Source organism: Rutilus rutilus (assembly GCF_951802725.1).
Source record: "Rutilus rutilus genome assembly, chromosome: 14".
In the NCBI taxonomy this organism is placed as follows: Eukaryota; Metazoa; Chordata; class Actinopteri; order Cypriniformes; family Leuciscidae; genus Rutilus; species Rutilus rutilus.
In genome coordinates, this window is record NC_140219.1 from 4,057,444 (window position 1) to 4,080,809 (window position 23,366).

A 23,366-nucleotide genomic window follows, 5' to 3' on the forward strand; every position below is an offset into this window, starting at 1 on the left:
TATATATATATACTGTATATTTTCAAGTCTGGACATGTAGACAGGACAGATACGGTGTGGAAGACGTGAGCTTGAACCTTACGTACTCTAGGAAGCATGAAGTGCTGATCTGTGTGTAAGAAAGTGTGTATCAAACACGGAGAAAAATATATCAGTGTTCGTGAAATTCATCATAAGGGATCTAAACATTGAAGCTACAATGTCTGTGAGAACACCAAACATTTACACTTTAATGATGAGGAAATTCCATGGTGCATTAATGGGGCGTTCATGTCATGATGAAATTACCATAATTACCAGTTTCCGACTAGTAATCCTGCGCATGTTTTTGTCAAACTCGCAAATTCCAAAAAAACTAAAAACTGATTAGTCTTTACTGTAGGAATGAAATAAATGCTGATTCTTATTAAAACTACAAAAGTTATTCAGTCAAGAGCAGTGAGTGATTTTCTACTTTGTATTTTGTTGTTTGATTAGCATTGAAAAGACAGACGGCAGGAGGTTTATTAGGCTGCTGTCACTTTAAGAGCAAATGCACGGATCCAATATACTGTTACACTCACGTTTTATTCCTCAATCGTTTACGTTCACTTACGTCATAATTAACTGTTCACGTGAATACTCACCAAGACGCCATTTTGACATAATTTTGTGTGTATTTGGCCATATAAGCTGCAGATGAGAACCGAATTCGGGATCGCACGCTGTCTGAGAGGTGCGTGCGAGTAATACATTGAGTTATTTTCCACGGCTCATTGATCTTAACTATTTAAAACAGTTTGCATATCACACGTATGTGTCCAATTTCTCTCTGAGTGAACCTAAAATTGTGACTTTACGTAACTTTTTTAAGTATTAAAATCATTCAGTTATTTGCGTACGGTGATATGTACATTAGCGATTTTTCAATAATTTCGATGTGTTGTAACGACCAATAAAGGCTGTGTGTGAATGAGCTGCTGCAACTCTGATTCGCTTGTTTCACAAAGACGACGTTAACTGATGCATATTCACAGAGAGAACAGAGGTAAATTGATGTAGTTATGAATTTTACTGTCATCATCAATAAAGCTGCACGTGCAGCAGAGTTGGCGTTATGCAGCAATTTTGGAATCGAGTGTTGCAATAGAAATAAATCATTTCTGACTTACTGGAATCTCATTTAGTAATTATGGTAATTTCAGTGAGACATGAATCTAGCAATAGTTCATATACATTTGAAAATGGCGCAAGAGAACCGAACGTGTGCGTCTCGATACATTTTTAAAAATGTAACAACTTTTAATTTGACACAGCTTTAAAAATGCTTGTTTATGTACATAGACCAACTAAAAAAATGGTGCAGATGTAATACAAGAACGTGTTCAGTGTGAATGGCCCCTTTAGTCGCACTTTCTCTCCTGCTTTTCACATTTCACAGTAATCACATCGTAACATCGGAATAGGCTCTATGCACGATCGCTTCCGGGTTTTGTCTCAGCCCGCCCATTTACATCCGATTTTGGACACTCGCTGTTTACAAGAACTTCCAGCGGTTAACGTGAATGATGTTAACAATATTGTGAGGCAGTTAGCTGACACACCTAAGAGTAAGAAAGAGAAGGGCTTTAAATGATAGATTTCGAGCTACATCGACAACTTTGAGGGTGAGTATTCTCTCATATCATGCGAAATCCGACTAGCGAATCGGTTTCTAAAATCGTTGTCTCCGTTTCTGAGAAAATGAATTTGATGAAAGTTTTGCCGCTAGTACACTTCGCTATAGAACGCGCTATGCGGAAGTAAAGACGCTGGCTGAGACTCCACCGGAAATACGTCAGCAGCAGCGTTCGTGCGTAGAGCGTATTTTAGAACTTTTGGAATTCCGAACTTCAGCATTTGAAACATTTGAAACATTCAAACTCTGTTCCGAATCCCGCTGTCGCCATGGCAGCACTCTAACTGAAAACGAGCCTCATACGTGACTGATTGGTTCCAATAGAGCATTTCATTAAGCTGGTGTCAGTCGGATGCTTTCTCTTGTCGAGATGCACATATCCTTGATGGAAAAGGCAATCGCAGAAAGCATCTCATAAGACGGCCTTGGTGTCTGGAGCTCAACCGCCGGTTATTTAAAATGCTGTGTAGGTAGGCAGATGACTAGGTTTGGGAACAGAGCTTTAGACATTCATTAGTCGGGACGAAAGCCATCTGCACACAAAGGTCAGAGAACGGTGACGAGGAGATGAGACGGAGAATCTCCATCAGTCCATCAGGGTAAAGAGGGATATCGACTGCGTTCCGGCTCTGTCAGACACTGTGAAGGGGATTTATTGACTGGTTGGTCGCGAGGTCTTGTGGGTCTCCTTGGGTTTTAAATTGTCCTCAAGTTTTCAGGATGTCAGATGAGCTTTTGGTTCAGTGAAGTTCCTCACACTGTAACAATTATATCAAAGAATAATCCGTTCAGTAAGAGCAACATCCTTTTCTCCACGTCATAAAGTTGTGTTTGGAAGCTGGACTGGATTATGAAACTCGTACGTCCACAAGCGTTTGGTTTGCGGCATCGTGACCATCATGTGATGGTTTTCTACAGCCACCAGAAACACTTCTTTCGCAGTTTCTTGACGCGGCTCTTGGTTCGCGGTCGTATGTGGGCAGGTTTTGGGATCGGGGCGGGAACATCGTACTCCTTTTCATCCAGTTCTTCCAGGATGTTCTGAAATCGGCCCTCCTGCACACGGAAGTCGTGCTCCACGCTAAAAAGACATGGAATACATATGATTAAATGGAATATAAAAATAAAAATGAATTCTGCTATGAGAGATGCGACCATTAGATTCAACTTTATCTTTATTGATTACTGGAATTGAATAGGAAAATGTATACAGCATACTTTTTTTTTGCACTTTGGAAAAAACATGCGCTAATGAATCATTCACAAAAAGACCAGAAACCTTTGTTGTTATCTGTTAAATGAATATAGTTCTGATGCTTATTGTGAATGATTCATCTGTGCATGTTATTGTAAAGAAAAGAAATATTTGTCTTGTTTTTTTCCCCTTCCAAATGTAATTTGTTTGTAAGCACCGAAACAACTTTTGCCGTGTGGACTGAGAAAAAATGAATTATTTCTCACATTCCAATCATATCACATCACATTATTTCCAACTCAAAAATCTGAATTACAGAGAATAAAAAGTTGTTAAGATTATAACAATTTCTGTTTGTTGCAAATACATAGGATACATTAAAAGTGCGAGGAAAAAAAAGAAAAGATTTACATTTTGATGTAATTTGATGATGCATTTAGTTTTTTTGTGATAGAAGAGGGTGATTGATGAAAGAGAGAAAAGAAAACACTTTTCATCATTGCTTACGACGGATCGTTTGTCATGACACAGAAATGAACATTAAGACAATATGACATGTCAAAATAACAAACAAAACTGAAGACAGACCTACAGAGAAACATTCTTCAATCTCTCTCTCTCTCTTTCCTTCTTCTCAGTCCATCATTCATCTCACTTTCTTACAAGTTTCACAGCGCAGCAGCCGGGTTCAGGATGTAAAAATCATATTCTTTCTTTTTTTTTTTTTCATAGAGAGATTGATTTTTAATGATAATGTATAAACCTTTTCAAGAAACACTGTGAGCTCTGAAGTTAAGTCATTGCAGCTTTGCATGTTTAATAGCCAAATCCAGATCCACCAATCAAAGAAGTCGCTGTTACAGTGAAAATGTAGGTATAAATGTATATATAGAAATACTTATACACAGTAAGATCTTCTGCTCACCAAAACTACATTTATTTGACCAAAAATACAGTAAAAAACAGTAATATTGTTAAATATTATTACAATTTAGCATAGCTGTTTTCTATGAATATATAGTAAAGTGTAATTTATTCCTGTGATTGTCACATGATCCTTCAGAAATCATTCTAATATGATGATTTGATTATTATTACTTGTGGAAAACAGGATTCTTTGATGAATATAAAGTTCAAAAGAAACATAATGTAACATTATAAATTACCCTACTGTAATTTTTGATCGATTTAATGCATCCTTTCTGAATAAATGCATTAATTGATTTCAAGAACAAACAAACAAACAAAAATCTAGCTGATTTCAAACTTTAATTTGACCTTAAATGGTTGTTAATATTTGTACATACCTAAATAATTTGCATTAAACTTCAGATATATTGTTTTAAAATGTATAATCAATTATAATTAAGCCAATATTGTGCCGTAGTAATTGATTGGATTGTGTCATTCGAAGTTCTTCTTGTGCTGTTGTCGTCTTTTTTTTTGTGTGTGTGTGTGTGTGTATCTCGGAGCTGGTTGTTTCGGGTCAAGGATTAAAACTCTTTACAATTCCGAAATAGAAATGAATGAAACACATACTTTTGTAGCCAAGGCTGCTGACACACACTATTATCACCACAGCGTCAAACACACAGCGGCCATTTTATCTGACTGCAATCTAACTTCACGAGGAGGGTGTGTGTGCGTGTGTGCGTGTGTGTGTGTGTGTGTGAGGGGTTATGGCCTCTATTTACAGTATAGCCACAGTCCTGCCTGCAATTTCCCGGCAACTAAGTGAGTTGAGAGAAAGCGAGAAAAGAAGGGACGTGATGAGCAAAAACGATAGGTAAAAAGATGAGAGAGTAATACAGACTGACAGAGAATGTATTGAAGGTTAACAAAGCCCATAATGAGGGACAGAGATAAATGAAGCATGCTGAACAACAGCTAAAGCCTATAGAGAACACTGTATGGGAAATACACCCATCCCACAGCCATCCTTTATAAATCATTGCATTATTTGCACACTGAATTGCAATTGTCCTCCTTTCTTACTTTTTTTTTTTTTTTTTTTTTGCAAACTGAATTGTGATGATTGGTTTTGCCTTTATTGCATCTTTTTAACCACCTCTAGCTGTATTTTATACTGCAGAGACTGTATGCGATGTTTATTGATGCTCAGCTGATAATAAATAAGACCTAGCATGCTTTTTAACTGTTTATCTCTCTTCAGTGTGTAATGTTGCTGTTTGAGCGTGAAAAAGCTCTGCAAAGTCACACAGTTCTTCTCTATATCAGCGTCAGTGTTTCTGAACTCCCTGAAACGCCTCCATTGTAGTCTCGAGTTTCTTCCGGGAACGAACACGTCACAATATTCCTCATTTAAATAATTAATGCGCAGAATAAAGGGGCGGGGCCTGGTTGAGTTAGTTAGTAGTGTGTTTAACTGGCGGTTATGGTAAGGGGCGGGGCATTTCCCAAACACACTCGAAGCGCTCGACCAATCACAACACACTGATCCAGCCGACCAATCAGAGCACAGTGTGCTTTTCAGAAGGAGGGGCTTCATAGAGACAGGAACTAAACAGAGCGTTACTGACAGACTGGGAAGAGAGGAGCCGCAACAATGGAGAATATGAGGAGAATAATGTGCTTTTTAAACATTCAAGCATGAAAACTTATTCTAGTAGAGCTCAACAACAACATCAAGACTTTGTAGAAGAGCACAATAGCAGCGAAACATTTGTTATGCAAGATTTCACACGCAGAACTAAAGCCTAAATCTCAAACTTTCCCTTTGCCATCGTGCAGGCGTTTCTGTTTTCTTCAGGAAATGCAAATCTAGTTATTTCTGTATTGCATTTGAAACCCGACAGTTTTGCCGGCTGTAAATCTGTTTTTCAGCGTTGCTGTCGTTTCAGAGGGCGTCATTTGTCAGTGGAAATTGCTAGGTGATGTCTCTGATTTGCATATCCAGATGACACATTTACATGTATATGATTGTTGCACCGTGCAAATTCATCTTTGCTGAGGTTTTTTTTTTCAGTGCAATTGATCATGCCTTTTTTGTCATCAGCACTGTTTGCATTACTATTATTATTGCTCAGACTCTGTGTTTGTGGTTTAAAGAGACCTTTAGCCCTTAATTATAAACTTTGTCACATAACGTTTGTGATAAAGACATGAATGATTCATAGAGAGGATCACAGAGACGGTTTTAACTCGGGCTAGTAGCTGAGCAACCACCTGAGGTTTGCATGGGCTGCTGAGGAAATGTTTGACTTCAGAGGAGTGCACATTTCTGTATTTGAAGGAGCACTTTAACCAAACCTGTCTCAACTTTCCTGCGTCCCTAGAGAACGAAGGCACAAAGACAGAGAGAAGAGGGAAGACAGTGAGAGATAAAGAATTATGAAAGCAGAATTTGTGATGAACAGATCTTTTGAGGGAAGAGAGTTCACCCAGTCAGAAAGCTCAAAGCTGGAGTTTGCACTTTCAGATGGGGAAAAAAATCTTAATCATCAATATTATCTTCCAGAAATCATGAGTCAAAGGATATCTAGTGCTATAAATCACACAGCTTGCATGAGTGCAAACCCAGAGGATTTTTTTTTTTTTTTTTTGGTCAGATGTTGCTTGGTCTGGATTCTTAAAGACACCTTAAAATCCTTTTTTTTTTCTTTTTTTTTGTCAATTTCTATTACTTTGAGCTCATCTATATGCTAGTGTACTCCTAAAAAGTTGACAAAAGTTCACTTTTAGCAGATATACACATTCAAAATATACAGTCTTTCTCTTCTAGGAAAATAAGCACTGATGGATGAAGACTTGAAGAAGCAAAACTTGACTATTGTTGCCAGACTTTAGTGATAATTTGAATGTTATTGAAGCATAATCTCGACTAACAGTTGTGGATATCGGCCTGTCCCCACTGAGGCAGATAGCAGCTGTACGTCTGTGCTTTATCTGTGGACAACATGGCCAATGAGTGAACTGACTTGCCTTAAATACAGTGTTATTTCATGTTATTGTAGAGTGATTTTATTGGAAATTTGTTAGTTTTGTGTCTGACACCTTTGCCGCCAAACTAGTTTCTCCTGGTGGGATAAAAGTTTAATTAATGAATGAATGAACTAATGAATGCATGAATGAATTTATGAATGAATGCATGAACAAATACATGCATAAATGAATTAATGAATGAATGCATGAACAAATACATGCATAAATGAATTAATGAATGAATGCATAAGCAAATACATGCATAAATGAATTAATGAATTAATGCATGAACAAATACATGCATGAATGAATTAATGAATGAATGCATGAACAAATACATGCATAAATGAATTAATGAATGAATGCATAAGCAAATACATGCATAAATGAATTAATGAATTAATGCATGAACAAATACATGCATGAATGAATTAATGAATTAATGCATGAACAAATACATGCATAAATGAATTAATGAATGAATGCATAAGCAAATACATGCATAAATGAATTAATGAATTAATGCATGAACAAATACATGCATAAATGAATTAATGAATGAATGCATAAGCAAACACATGCATAATCGAATGAATGAACAAATAAATGCACAAATTAAAGAATGAATAAATGAATGGACAAAGTAATGAATGCATGCGTGAACAACAAGTGAATGAATGCATGAACAAATGAAATAATTAATCAATGAATTAATGAATTAAAGAACTTTTATCAAGTTTACTGTGCTAAGTCTATACAGTTGCTACCTATGTAGGGCGCTCCATATCATTCACGTTTGTTAGGATGCTATGTAGACAAAGCAGCTCAATAGTGTGTGTGTGTGTGTGTGTGTGTGTGTGTGTGTGTGTGTGTTCTCGGCTTTTCTCATGCTGTATTGTCATGAGATTACACTTCAATAGGAAATCCATCTCTCTTAATTGATTCCCGAGGCTTTACCGCGGTATGAGTGCTGGAAACATGCATTAGTGTGCGATTAGTTCTTCATAGTGCGGGAATAATGATCCTGTTTATCCCAACAGAAAAAAAGAGGAAGGGAGATAAAAGAGCAGAGGGAATTTCATACACGGCCAGTACGTCTGTGTGTGTGTGTTTGTGACACAGGAGGGATATCTCCAGGTTCAGAGTTTTTCTAGCTTTATGATGCGTGTGTGTGTGTGTGTGTGTGTGTGTGTTTCCATCCCTCAGGGCTTCATTACACACCTACAGAAATTACACACACATCTATTTAACTATTTAAAGATTTGTAGTGGAAGAAAGTGCCCCCCTAACTATGATAAATAGTAACAATAATGCTTGATTTAGCAAGCTGCACTAATTCAAACTAATACAATCTGTTTGTTCTTCATGGAGGAGTCTGAGGAGATGCTCGTGAGTTTCTGGTGCCCGTCGGATGTTTTGATCTGCTGTAGAATATTGATGCAACTCTTAAATCATCCTCATGGTCTCCTGGTGCATTTCTGTCTGTTCCTGCCCCCAAGATGACACATAACTCAGATGTGACTCTGTGCACGATTTATAACATTTTAAATGGGTCACAGGATTTATTTATTTTTTTCTCTAAAGAGTTTTAACCCTGTAAAACCTACTGTGTCATATTTAATAAGCACATTTCCAAGGCATCAACATTTTGGTAACACTTTATTTTACAGTGTCCTTGTTACATATGTTACATGTACTTACCATAGTAATAACAGTAAATCATGCATAATTACATGCAACTAACCCTCAACCAAACCCTAATCCTACCCTAACCCTAAAGTAAGTACATGTAGTTGATTAATATTACTCAGTACTTAAATATATAATTACACTGTAACACTGACACCTTAAAATAAAGTGTAACCAACATTTTTAACTTCTACTACAAATCCTTCTGTTGTCTGCTTGATAGTTTATACTTTTTTAGCAAGTAAAAGGCCTTTTATTATAATTATACAAAAGCCCTCCTTCAGCTCGTCTTTTTTCCTGTGAAATTTAAATTTTTATAAAGTAAATGAATAACTTCTATATTGTTAGTGATGTTTTAAGATGAACACTTACTGGACTGAACTTTTGTTAACTTGATAATCATATATATATATATATATATATATATATATATATATATTTTTTTTATCATGTTAAAATGGGAGTTTCAAATATCAGGTTCATCTCTCAGTCATCATTGTATTGCATTGCTTTAAATGTTTTAAAACTACATAGCTTTCATCATAAAACTAAGCATTTAAATATCATCTTACTAAGACATATTATTGAGAGATATAGAACGAAGACTGATAATCACATGCATTTTATGTAAGTATCTGCTATATAGTTTGCATTGATTTACATATCAAACATCATAATTTTATCATCATCAGCTTCTGCACCAAATTGTATAATTTTATTCACATTGGGCCTCTGAATAAAATGTAGTTTTTTTTTCCACTACTCCAGTTCATATTGTCTTATTACATACTCTATGAATCAGAAAAGCCCAATACATATAAAAAAAAAACTTTTTTAAGATTTAACATTTTAGGGTTCAATAAACGGTTCCATTTCAAAAAGTTATATTTTTCTGCCTATATGTCAGGATTTATAGTGTTAAAGCGTAACTCTCGCCAAAATTGAACCTAGGCTCTTTTTGTTAATCTACCCGAGTCAAACTTTCGTTTAACAGCACATTTAAAAAGGAAACCGCCACTTTTATGTTTTTTTTTTTTTTTTTACGATTTTTTTGGGTGATTTTTGCCTTTATTGTGATAGGATAGTATAGAGTGGACAGGAAGCGAGGTGGGAGAGAGACGGGGGACGGGATCGGGAAAGGTCCACGAGCCGGGATTCGAACTCGGGTCGCCCGATGCACAACGGCACCATATGTCAGCACATCGGTGCCGACGCCACTTTTATGTTTGACTGTATTTTTCATTTTCGGTCAAAATGCCTTTTGAATGGGAGTGCTTGGGGCACGACTATGATAGCATCAAATTTTTTTTTTTTTTTAACACTAAGAAGGAGAGTAAAGATGGAAAGCTCCTAAAGCTTAGTTCCATATAAATTCACGGATAATTTGTTGTTTTGTCGTTAGTGAAAATCAATATTGACCTTGTATTTGAAAAAGGATCCTCATATAATAATGAAATGGTTCAGTGATACAGATCGACTATTTCTGACTGACAAAATGCCAACGGCCGAGAAGAACAACAGCTACAGTGAGTTTTCAAAATCTTTCTTTTTAGTAAACTCTGTGTACACAAACAATGTTCTCAATGCTGGAGTTCATGTGTAGAGCCTCTGGTGATACTTCCAGCACAGTCTCATGTTGTGTCGAGCCGCATTAGTGTTTTAAAAATAGCGATTTTTTTATGCTATCATAGTCGTGCCCCATTCACTCCCATTCAAAAGGCAATTTGACCGAAAACGAAAATACAGTCAGACTTAAAAGTGGCGTTTCCATTCTAATTATGCTTTTAAACAAAAGTTTGACTCGGGTAGATTCACAAAAAGAGCCTAGGTTCAATTTTGGCGAGAGTTACCCTTTAAGTACTATACAGATAAAGTTGACATTCACATCAGAAAACTCCATCTGATGGAGCAAATTCTAGACACATTTTTTAATTGTTGATCTGAGTATGTGCATATGCATCAGACGGATGTCTTACTGTAGATGTTGCCTTGCATTTAGCGCTGCATTTTTTAACATGACTTTGGAAGTTAAAAATAGACCTCTGCGTTCTGTTCTATTCAGATATGAAGTAGTGTTGATCTCTGTTGCTGAAAGTCTGAAAAGTAATGTGTTGACGTGAGTGTTTGTCAGCTTCTAACCATCTCAACAAATCACAAAATTAAAAATTAGTTGATGCTTTCACTTGTGTGAAATGCTTTGATGTTGAACAAAGTCATGCAATCAATGTGCTTTCATGTTTGAACATTGCGTCACTTCGCATTGTTAATGTGAAGAGTAGCCAATCACAACAGAGGTCATTTAAATATAGTACAGTAGCAAAATCAGCCTGTTTAATTGTAAATGACGGACATGAACATGGACGGACTAAATTACGGCATGATAGACATACGTGGGCTGTTAACGGTCGTGTTTACCTGTATATAATGCAGGCTGTTTTCTGGCAGGTTGAGCAGTTGTTGATGTCCTGACCAGTTCTGTATGAACAACGCCTGAAAAAACAAATAAGTCTGAAGACCTGCACATACACACACACACACACACGCTTTGAGCATGTGATTCACACTCACAGAACATTGAATTAGAGGTCTTTTCCATCCTATATATATATATATATATATATATATATATAAAATCGAGACTGCATACTGAGTTTTTCTGCAACTCAGAAATTTAGTCCTGCATCACAACAAATAAAACCAAGGCTAGCTGGAATCCCACAGGAATACAGACCTCTATTGAATGTCCTTGAATATGTAATGAATATGGACACTTTAAAGCATATAACACAGTCACTTTCCCTGATCGATTCTGACACATCTGAGCTTTTAATCAGAGCAGAGTTCTGACGGGACTGTGTGTGTGTGTGTGTGTGTGTGTGTGTGTGTGTGGATGGAGGATAAAAAAGGAAAGAAACTTTTAAGAGATTAAGAGAGAGTGTAAATGGTAAAGATGTGACAGAAAATAAGACATCAGATATGTGTGAGATACCGTTCCATTGATGAAGGAGATTCCCGAGGGGTTGCCTCAGGATACATCAGTCACCAGGGGAGTTATGGGATGATGGAAGTGCAGAATCACAAATCAAACACGCTTGCATGAACTCCAGAGCCTTAATCTCTCGCTCTCACTCACCCTTCACTCATTGCCTTGTTTCTCTCCAGATCCTGGATGACATTGAGAAGAACTTTGATCTTTTCCTGATTATACAGCAGGTTTTCCTCTACATTATGAAGGAGTCCGTGTAGAACACCGGGTGCACCGTTGCATTGTGGGATCTCATCTTTTGGAGGTGGTTTGGTGTCCTTAGTGTCTGTTTCTGCCTCAGGTTTAGGTTCTGAGGGAGGGGGCGGGGTTTGCGGTTTAGGTTCCGCCCTTGAACCAATCAGAAGCTCTGGAGGTGCCGGCTTAGATTTAACCTGCAACTGTGAGCCTTTCTTGGGTGGAAGAGTGGGCGTGGCTTTTGACTCACAGCCAATCGGTTTAGACGTGGCGGAAACGGGTGTGTGCGTTTGCGTGGTCGCACACTTGTCTTTAGTCTTTTGCGTTGCGTGTTGTGTGGTTGATTCGGTTTTAGTTGTGTGCGTGACTCGTGTTTGTGTGTGTTGCGTTTTGTGCGTCGTCGAGTCGTTTTTAGGTTTCTCAGACTGCGTCGACGCCTCTGTTTTTGCGAGTGCGTCTTTTTTGTTGTGTTGCGAGGGGGTGGAGCACGTTGTCTCGTTCTGCGTGTCCGGTGTGTGATTGGGAATTTGTGCGTACGTTGGTTGTGCCACCGTGGAGTTTTGTTTCTGCAGCCGAGGTGAACAGCATTTCCTCGGCGGCGTCGGAAGCGTCATGCTAGCTTGAACCTGACTAGCGGCTCGTTTGCGACAAGCGGCCGCCATGCAGGGCGGGGCTTGAGACTGTCTCCGCCCACAACTCATGCACAGCTTGGGCGATGATGTCATCATCCGGCACGGTCGAGGGGGTGTGGCGTACGAGCCGACGTTTCCGCAGTGCAATGACGGCCTGGACGATTCCCCTCTCAGTGATTGACCCCGCCTACAATCACGCGTCATTGTTTGACTCTGCCGCCTCGCTTCTTCTGACTCCGCCCCCTCGCTACAAACTCCGCCCACCACCTCGGGTGCAACGACACTGCCGTTAACATACCGAGGGGTTCGTTTTAAACTCCCTCTCAGCCCTGATTGGTTTGGATTGACTTTGATTTGACAGTACACCTCGCTCTCCTGGGATGTCTGGTCCGGTCCATTCCTGGGAGCCGGTTTGACGACATGCCTGCCGTTGACCTCACAACGCCTCATCCGGTCCAGTGACATGGTTTCTGCAGTCGGTCCATTGACCGTTTGCGTCCTTCTCTTTAATGACGGAAGCGAACGGAGGCCCGGCGAGGTTTGGACGCCAACACTGCACAGAGGACCCCATTTCTGAGACAGCATGGCCCGCCCACCAGCGAGAGGCACTTCCAGCGCCGGCACCGCATTGGACGCATCAGCCGCCCGTCGGCCCATGACCTCTGCTGATTGGCTCAGCCCCCTGAGGAGGAGCCGAAGGGGGTGTGGCCTTCGTTTCTAAGCATACCATCTAAAACAAAGATTATTCCACTGCGTGTTTTTGGGAAACGGTATTCCACGGTGTTTGCATCGGTCAGGAATCCGGTTTCAGATCAGATCCTGCTCACCAATCTTCCTGCGAATCCAGTGTCTGCTTTTCTCTTGTTTACCTGTTTGAAGAAAAAGAATAAGTGTGTAAAAGACATCAGAATGAATGTGCATGTGCTGTAGATTCTCAAGTAGACACTTTGGAGCTGCACTGACAAAAATAAGCTGTTTAATGATAGCACTTTTTATTCTGAGTAGTCTTTATCTCACTAAAACAATGAGCATCTCAGATAGGTTGGTGATGTTAAAGGTGCACTCAGCAATTTTACTCTCATTAAAAAGTTTTACACGAATGAGACATACTGTAGCTTGGCAAAAGGATTTCAAGAAATCGAGGAAACTACAGCGCACTGTTCACTTCATCTCAGACTCTTTTGCTCACAAAATAAATAAATCATGGCTAACTGTGAATAATTTATTTTCTCAATTGCATTGGTAACAGGAACATTGAGATTGTGTGTGGAGCTGCTTCCATGTAGTTTCAGTGTCATATCGGCCAGTGCAACATAAGCTAAATATTACTGAGTGCATCTTTTAACGGTATTGAATCAGCAAATGCAATGTGTATATTTGAGTATAAAACAACTATTTTGTCATGAAAAGTAAGACAAAAGGAATCCGCTAATTGATTTTGGAAATCAGTTCACTAAAATGAATCAAGCCTTGCAATGAAACCTGCAAACTTAAAAATCAAGAAAGAAAGAAACAAATGCAAATTATCAATAAATGATCCATATAATGATTCATATAGTTCATGAATTTATGCATTTCATAAAGTTATAGATTTACTTTATTTAGTAATGTATTAAAAAATGTATGATTTGCATTTATTTATTTATACATATTTATGAAAATCTATATTTATGTTGTCCTCCCATAATGATTGCCTGAGTTCACCTGACTCTAGAGCACAACATGTGACAAAAAACACATAGATTGTTTTGATACTTGATGGAAGGAGTAGCTTGTTACTTGAAAATCTGATCTTTTTTGTAAACCGCTAAACTTCTGAAAAGTTAGTAGCGCCACAACTTTTAGTTAGTTACTCCCCAACACTGTGTGTGTGTGTGTGTGTGTGTGTGTGTAATCGTGTAGTCAAGTGGAGAAACCAGAGAGACGCTCTTAAAGTTCACGTCCGTCTTACGCTCAGAGACTCCAATAACCCCAACAGGACTATTACGAATATTAATGAGGGTTAACAAAATCCCCCATATGTCACATCCAGCTGATTAAAGTCTCTCTCTCTCTCTCTCTGCTTCTCTTCCTGAAGGGCCTATTATTATCACTTTATTCCTCTGTAATCTCCTCCTCCTCTTAAGTGTGTTCCTGCTTCCGTGAACATTAAGATGGGAGTGTGTTCGCCCTCCTCTCTTCTGCTCTTTGATAAGCTCTCTGTGTCTTGTAGTTCATATCTTGTTTTCTGTTAAGCTTCTTTTCTTTTATGAGACCGACTCAAAGCTGCCTCTGACCCAAACACTGTGTGTGAGTGTGTGTGTGTGTGTGTGTGTGAGTGTGTGTGAAAGAGAGAGAGAGAGTGTTTGTGTTAGTGCGTTTGAGTGTGTGTGTGTGTGATGTGTGTGTGTTAGAGAAAGTGTGTGTGTGTGTGTGTGTGTGTGTTAGTGTGGTGTGTGTGTGTTAGTATGTGTGTGTGTGTGTGTGTGTTAGTATGTGTGTGTGTGTGCACGTGTGTGTGCATTTGTGTGTGTGTGTGTGCGCGTGTTAGTGTGTGTGTGTGTGTGTGGTAGTGTGTGGGGGGGTTAGTGTGTGTGCGCGTGTGTTAGTATGTGTGTGTTTGTGTGTGTGTGTGTATTTGTTTGTGTGCGTGTTAGTGTATGTGTGTGTGTGTGTGTGTGTGTGTGTGTGTAAGTGTGTGATATTGTTGCTTGAAAATGCTAATGACCCCCATTAGCCTCTAACAGATTTACATTATAATACAACACTACTCACTTATTTCATGCACACACACACAACGGGCCTAATGAGGAAGAAGTTGTGTGTGTGTGTGTGTGTGTGTGTGTTCAATTAGGAGAGTCTGGAATATTTGACTGAATATTTGAAGTTCTTATGAACGGCCAGCACTTACGTTCATTAGGATTACTTTAATTTGAACAAACTGGAAAAGACATCCGAAGCCAAATCCCCTCCTCTCGTCTTTCATGTGTGTGTCTCTCTGAATCCTCCGGAGAGGGAGTGTGTGTTTCAGGACGGCCGTGTGCTCTGTGGTGTGTTTAGAAGAATTTAGATTCATTGATCTGGTGGGTTTGACACATTTCGACCTTGAAATGGATCAGCTTACAGTCCTCTGGTAATACAATGATGTGCTTTTGCATTCATTAACAACAACAAACAAAGAGTTCCATATTACCATGATATTACCATGTTTTTTTTGTACATTTAAATATTATAATAATTCCGTGTCATAGTACACTGTAAAAATATTATGTGGGTTTGTAAATATCACAATAATAAATATCTATGCTACCTTAGTTATTTTTGTTTAAAATGTACATCATTCTTTAAGTTTTTTAACAAAAAGTAATTAGTATTAGACTAATAAATCATATATTTTTTTAAATATTCTTGTTACATTTTAATCAATTGAGAAATTATTCTAATCAGTCTCAAGAACTACAATTGTTACTTATTGCATATCAGTATTATTCATCTTTAACAACAACTTTAGAAATTTAGTAAGTTGGACACAAAATAACAGTCAATAATAATAACAAGGATATCTGATTTTCTTTGATATGAACTGAAAGTGTTAAATGCATAAATGTTGAAATATTTTTATTTTGTGTGGTTTTACACTAAATTAATATAGGAGGATCTGTTAATGTTTAGTGATAAATATTGCAGTGTTTATTATAAATGATTAATCCGTGCATATCATTATTGTTTTAAGTTCATGTTCCTGGTAATCTTGAAAGAGAATAACTCGCAGCATCTCTTCTCTTCTCTGATGATGTGGGCGGAGCAACCTGTCACTCACATGAGATCCACCAATAGCAAACCACAGCCATCCAATCAATTCCACACAGACCAAATCAAGCCCCGCCCACATTTGTCCTTGTTCCAGAAGCGTTTCACTCGGATATATACGACACAATAGGGAAGAAAAGACAATCACAGCTTCAGTTTCATGCCAACTTTAAGATTTACTCAATGATTTCAAGTGTAAAAATGTTTCATAAAAAAAAAAAAAAATTACTCCATAGTGTAAGTTTCTAGAGTGTATATTATCTGATACATTACTATGGTTTTGCAACAGTGCTTTTCTGTAAGGGCACCTTGTCTTTACACACACACACACACACACACACATTTTCTCTCTCTCTCTCTCTCTCTCTCTCTCTCTCTCAGTATTGTTTTCTTGAGCTCTCTTGTTGATCTTCGTTACGGTTCACCAGCATACACTTAGATGTTCCAATTTCATCCCTCCATTCTCCAACACACACACACACACACACACACACACACACACACACACACACACTAAGAGTCTCTGTTGATCTCTTCATCAGCTCCGATCGAGCCCTGTACTCCTCCTCTCTTTCTTCTCTTTCACACTCCGTTACTCCTGACTTTGATTTTGTCTTTCTGAGCCTCTCTTGTGTCATCATTCACACACACACACACACACACACACACACACACACACACACACACACACACACACACACACACACACACACACACACACACACACACACACACACACACACACACACACACACACACACACACACACACGCACACACACACGCACACACACACACCTTATCTAATAGACTCTGGCATCTCTGTGTGCGGTGATCAATATTCAGGAGCCGCATGTGCAGCGTCCCGTCACCACACCGTCCTGATAACACACACACTGACCAAAAAAACATATTTTGCATTAGGAAGTTGAATTGGAATGACAGTAAAAGGAATTTACTGAATTGTAATTCATGCATTATGATGATGCATTATGGTAAAAGGAGTGCTTTTCATCCATCCATCATTTGTTCTATCGTTCTCTCTACTATGTTATCTAAATCATCAAATTTCAAGGCTTTTTAAACCTTTTTCAAACCTTTCAAACAAGCATTTTCCAGTTAAAATGCATTCACTTAAACCAAGAAAGTTCAAATTTGCATTTACTGTAACATCAATGCACATGTCAAGTGAATAATGTAATAGAGTCATGAAGGTGTTGAGCTCTAGCATGATGGTCTTTTACATTGCGTCACTGAACTGTCAGCTTGTTCGATAATTCCTTTTTATTTACTCAACAAAGAGGAATTTGTATTAGCAATTGGCTTGCAGGTGTTCATTTCAGACCGCAGAAGCCCAGCAGACAGTCTGTTCATTATCTGGAGCCTTTAACTGCTACCAGTGGGATCTAATGAGATTTGAAGGAATCTGCCTCTTTTTCCAATACTCTAATAACAACAATTACATCAAATCTGCTCTTTTTATCTTCTTTTTGTGATGGTTTCATTGGTTTGGCTGGAGGTTCGGGCTTTAGAGTGGTATGATGTAATTCGAGCTTCAGTTATGAGGAGCATAAAACTGAACAAAGCTCTGGGAGATTTTACGAAGAGAGATACACGCGAGTGTGTTTAGGGCTGTGATATACAATATTAACCAGTCGAAGTGTACAACACCTCTGAGACGCATTGAGAGAGGAAGATGCCGGGAGTTACATTACACACATAACTCTCTCACACACACACACACACACACACACTGAAACCTAATGGAAGAACATTGGAAATGTTACTATATACACACAGCTGCATATATATATTGTGTGTGTTTGTGTGTGTGTGTGTGTGTGTGTGTGTGTGTGTGTGTGTGTGTGTGTGAGAAATGGCTCTCACTGTGATTTTTTTCTCAATGCACACTGACATATACTACACTAAGCACTCACTAAATACAAATACCCAAATGTACCATAGTATAACAATGTTTTTTCTTAATCATGGTATCATGGCAATACCGCAGTATTCTTCACAGGACCTTGTAGTATTGCATTGTTGTAGCTCCCATTTAAATATTTAAAAGAACCACAGTATTATAATAATAATTTTAGCATTTTGCAATGTGTTTTCTAGTGTGTACCGGGTGGTTGGCAGGGAGTTGCTAAGGCGTCATTAGAGGGTTACTTGGTTGTGCTGGTCGGCTACCAGGTTGTTGCCAGGGTGTTCTGGGTGGTTGCTAGGGAGTTGCTAGGGCATTAGAATTTCTAAGTTTTTCTGGGTGGTTTTCAGGGAGTTGCTAGGGTGTTCTGGGTGGTGGCCAGGGCATTACTAGGGTGTTCTGGGTGGTTACCAGGGAGTTGATAAGTCATTGTTAGAGGGTTACTTGGTTGTTCTGGGTGGTTGCTTGGGAGTTGCTAGGGCATTAGAATTTCTAAGTTTTTCTGGGTGGTTTTCAGGGAGTTGCTAGGGTGTTCTGGGTGGTGACCTGGGTGTTGCTAGAGTGTTCTGGCTGGTTACCAGGGAGTTGATAAGTCATTGTTAGAGGGTTGCTTGTTCTGGGTGGTGGCCAGGGCGTTACTGGGGTGTTCTGGGTGGTTACCAGGGAGTTGCTATGACATTGTTAGGAGGTTCCTAGGTTTTCTGGGTGGTTGTTAGTTGTTGCCACTTGTCAACCCTTCTGGGTTGTTTCCAGGGAGTTACTAGAACATTGTTAAAGTGTTGCAAGGTTGTTCTGATTGGTTGACATGGTGTTTCTAGGGTGTTTGGGATGGTTGCCAGGGTGTTGCTAGGGGATTTCTAGGTTGTTTTGTGTGGTTACCAGGGTGTTCAGGGTGGTTGGAGCACAAACGCTGCTGGACGACACACACGCTAAACGTTAATACTAGAGCTAGAACTAGAGTTCTAGAGGTTTGTTTTAATGGTAATGGCTATACTTGACTTATCAAACCGTAGTAAACCAACAAAAACACACAAAGATGCGCTCCAATGCTCTCTGGCGAACGTTTGTTTATTTTTCACTCGTCGTGTGACGGAGCGAGTGTGTTTACCAATCAGACGCGTGTGTGTTTGGGTCTGTGAGAGTATCTGGGTAGCTTAAAAGATTTATCAGCTTAAAAAGAAAACAGCTTTTTAAAAAAAGGCAGAGAGTGTGCATTTGCCTTCAGAAGGACACAAGCGTCCCAAGAGACGAGCTGATGTTTGTGTCTTCACCTCTTTTGGAGGATGACGCAGGTTTTCTCAAGCACACGTTCATTCACTGATTCATTTCATTCTCTTCTCTGTGTAAATCACACAAAACATTATCCAGGCCACATTACTTCAGTGAAGATTCTTATTATTGCTACAATAAAATATTAAACTATGTCTGTGCAGTACAGAAGTTTGGGGTCTGTCAGATTTTTTTGTGTGTTTGTATGAAGTCTCTTCTGCTCACCAAGGCTGCATTCATTTGAAAGGTATTTACTGTCACTTTTGATCAATTGAATGCATCCTTGCTTAATGAAAGTATTATTATTATTATTATTATTATTATTTTACATCTTAAAGGCTGCACACTTTTGATTGCATATATGCATATATCCTATGCATTTATTTATTCATTACAAATTTTTCAAGACTTTTAAATATTTAACAATCTGAATTGGATTGGGATTGCTGTGCCATTACAGTAATAATAAGAGTTTGAGGGATACTTTATGAATTTAATTGTCATAAAAATGTCACAATTAAAAAAAAAAACTCTTAATGGCCTTTAAAATAGGCTTCATTTTCTTCATTTCAGACATTTCTTATTCCTTCCTTCTCATTCTGGGGTGAAATATGAGCTGGACATCTTCTTGACAGCTGTCTGGAGATTCACCTCGTTCAGAGGGTCAGCGCCGTCTCTTTTAAACACCTGTCTGTCTCCTGTCTTTCTGCTCGTTTGTCTCCTCTTCTCTTTCTTTCAGTCACCGTCTGTTTTGTTTCTTTGTCTTTCGTCCTTCTCTCTCTCTCTGGTGTTTATCTCTTGCTGAGTGTCTGTCTCTCTGAGTCCGTCTTTCCTTCTTTCTTTCTTTCTTTCTTTCTTTCTTTCTTTCTTTCTTTCTTTCTTTCTTTCTCTTTTACATGTGTTTAAGAGTGTGTGTGTGTGTGTGTGTGTGTGTGTGTGTGTGTGTGTGTGTGTGTGTGTACTTGTACAACTATCTTTGTGAGGACCAGTTTGAGTTTTAGACCATTGGAGTGAGGACAAAGAGAGTAAAGTGAGGACATTTTGGCCGGTCCACAGTTTCTGAGAGCCTTTAAAGGCCTGTTTGAGGGTCAAGACTTGGTTTTAGGGATCAGGTTATAATGAGGTCAAGGGTCGGTTTAGGGGCAGGGGTCGGGTTCGGCACTTAGTTGTGATGGGTAAGGTTAGGGTAAGCGGCTAGAGATTGCATTGTGTCAATGAATGTCCTCATAAAGATAGATGTACAAGAATGTGTGTGTGTGTGTGTGTGTGTGTGTGTGTGTGTGTGTGTGTGTGTGTGTTTAGATTTCTTCAGCATGAAATCGATTTGACACAGACTAACTCTGAATCACACACCTGACACACGCTAGTTTGGGAACTAATCTGTCCCCAAAAGGGAGATCCTCAAACTATTCATAGCTGACGTGAATGTTATTTCAAATTAACGTAATGCAAAATAAACAAGTTAAAGGGGTATTTTTTTTCACCCTTATTTTTATCATCATTTAATCTTCCTCATGTCGTTCCAAACCCTTATTACGAAGCACTAAAGAGGATATTTAGAAACGTGTGTTTTTTTTGGCCTTCCATTGAAAGTCAATGGGGTCCAATGTCCTTCTTCAAAATACCTTCTTTTGTGTTTCACAGACGAAACAGTGTCATAAAGGCTTGGAACCAAACGCGTGGATGATGAGCGAGTCAATGCATTTACAGTTAGACAAAACACCCACTGTAAAAATGATTTGTCAAAGTTCAAGAGATTATTGGAGGATGTTTTACAAGAAAATAATATTCTAGGCTTTCAAAATTCCACGTTTAATTAAATGTCTCCCTGTTTCTTTGTAATTTTTTGACAATTTCTGATTGAAAATTCTTTCAAATAAATCCTACCACACACATGCGCACAAAACACAAGCACATGCACGCATACACATTTAAAAGCATTACACACATATTTAAATACACACACACACTTCATCAGAGGTCTCTGTAACAGATGGGTATTAGATACCTGTTGTTGCATAACACACACACACACACACACACACACACACACACACACACACACACACACACACACACACACACACACACACACACACACACACAGTGAAACCATGAGCATGTGTTTACAGTAGAGTCAGTAAACTTGCTCAGTATTATTAATGATGATTAATTACACACACACAGACATCGTGTGAGATTTGAGCAGACGTACTGCGGTGGCGTCGCGTTTAAAAGATTGCAACACTACATTATTTTAATAAACACCATGGTACTGAATGTTTACCATATTCATTTACTATGGTGCACACATGGTAATACCACAGAGAATATCTCAGCATTACCACGGTACAAGTCATAGAGAAACATGACACTTTTTTGGTACGACCACGGTACAGGTTAAAAGTACCAAGGCTCTTTTAATACATTTTTGTTGATGAAATGAATGCAAAAGCACTTCCCACAGGTGAATTCAATTAGTAAAAACATTTAATCAAATATTTTAGGTGTTGTAATATTTCATTAGATGATTTACTCTGTTACTGACCTTCATCAAGAGTGTTGTGTAGGTGAACGGACTGTTCTTCATCTCCTCATCTCTCTCTCGTTCACTCGTTCTGTTTCTCCTATATTCCTGTGTGAGATCACACTCCTCCGTGCTCTTCTTTCTTAAATCCGTCTGTATGATTTTCTCTTGTCTGTGTTTATGATCTGTCTCTCTCTCTCTCTCTCTCTCTCTCTCTCACGAGCACATCTGTCTCTCCTTGCATCTACTGGTGAACTGAGTGTCTCGTATCTCCTCCCTCTCTCTCTCGCTCTCTTTCTCTCTCTCTCGCTCTCTCTCTCTCTCTCTGTGTGTGTATGTGTGTATTAATCCCGCTGTGTGTCCTGGTTTCTCCCCTTCTGCTCGGTCATATAAGTTGCTGATAGGTACACACACACAGACACACACACACACACACACACACAGATATAAGTGTACAAACGCGTTCAAGGTATAGGGAGAAAAATGTCCAGGGAGTGTTTGCAGTGCCGAATGTGTGTTTGTTTTCCGTGTCTGTGCCTTAAATAATTTTAAAAAAGTCTTGTCTGAGGTTAAAAAAACATACAGCAACCCCCCAAAATGATTGATTATTATTAATATGTCATTGCATTAGATAGCAAGTGTTATTTACTGTAAAGAAAGATGCACAGACAAACTTAACAATCAGAACTTTTGACCAAAAGAGGTTTGTTCTTTTAATAAAAAAAAATAAAAAAAACACTTGCAAAAAATAATGATTGTTTCCAAACATGTTTCTAAGACACTGATCTCACCTGTCATTGGTCAGTTAAACAGATAGTCCCGCCCCCAGCTCACTCCATTGGTTAAACATCGTTGCTCAATCAAAACAAGGCAGTGTTTTGATATTTGATGTGCTCAGGTTTCTGTGAGGATGGATTTAAAGTTCAGGTTAGGAAACTGACAGAAATACAATGGAAGTCTATGGGATGAGCTCACTAATGTATCGTCTAAGTAAAACTAAAACCATAACAAATTTTTTTTTTCAAATTCTTCAAATAAACGTTAGATGAAATAAAATGCTATTTTATTTAAGCTAGTTGCCAAGGCAAAATTTCGCATTTTTGTTTAGTTTAACGATGTACTAAAATAACTTAAACTAAAACTGAAATAAAAATGAATAAAAACTATATAGGCGTATTAAAAAAAAAAGACAAAATGACAAAAACACACAACAGAATTACTGAAACTTTAGCTAAAATTAAAATGAAAACAGAAAATATTAAAATAAAAACATTCAAATTATATATATAAAAAAAATAGCACCATCTCAATCATACTAAAATAACACTGGTGTGCTAAATCTCCTCTCCGTTGAGGACGCCATCAATAGAAAATCTGATTTGGATTATGACGTTTTTTTACATCTTTAAAATGCAGAACATTTAGTTTTAGAGTTACTGTTGATCTGTAGTCATTGCTATTAGTCTTACGTAAAAACAATAGATGTGTGTGACGTCCTCATTTATGGATGAAGGCAGGCC

General features: G+C 38.4%; 2 protein-coding genes across 4 annotated transcripts in view; one reads left to right on the forward strand and one right to left on the reverse strand.

The window, feature by feature from the left end:
* Nucleotides 1–23,366, forward strand: part of dock2 (dedicator of cytokinesis 2) — a 118,918-nt gene that overhangs the window by 61,300 nt on the left and 34,252 nt on the right. The gene's annotated exons all lie outside the window — the stretch shown is intronic.
* Nucleotides 204–22,209, reverse strand: insyn2b (inhibitory synaptic factor family member 2B). 2 transcript variants are annotated; one of them, XM_084430591.1, is made up of 4 exons: nt 21,868–22,209; nt 11,617–13,204; nt 10,899–10,973; nt 204–2,738 (listed from the first exon to the last, which is right to left on the reverse strand). In XM_084430591.1, exons 2-4 carry the CDS (start codon nt 12,990–12,992, stop codon nt 2,570–2,572), a joined length of 1,620 nt encoding a protein of 539 aa, XP_084286717.1. In that variant the 5' UTR covers nt 12,993–13,204; nt 21,868–22,209; the 3' UTR covers nt 204–2,569. The 2 variants fall into 2 exon arrangements, with proteins under 2 accessions (XP_084286717.1, XP_084286718.1); XM_084430592.1 differs by lacking the exon at nt 21,868–22,209 and having other exon boundaries at nt 11,617–13,821.

Coding starts and splice junctions, on each gene's coding strand:
- insyn2b (XM_084430591.1), bottom strand. CDS start 12,992: ATGGGCCGACGGGCGGCTGATGCGTCCAATGCGGTGCCGGCGCTGGAA. Junction 10,974..11,616: donor AACAAGGCAATGAGTGAAGG/GTGAGTGAGAGC, acceptor TTGTTTTTTCAG/GCGTTGTTCATACAGAACTG. Junction 2,739..10,898: donor ACAGCCTGCATTATATACAG/GTAAACACGACC, acceptor ATGTCTTTTTAG/CGTGGAGCACGACTTCCGTG.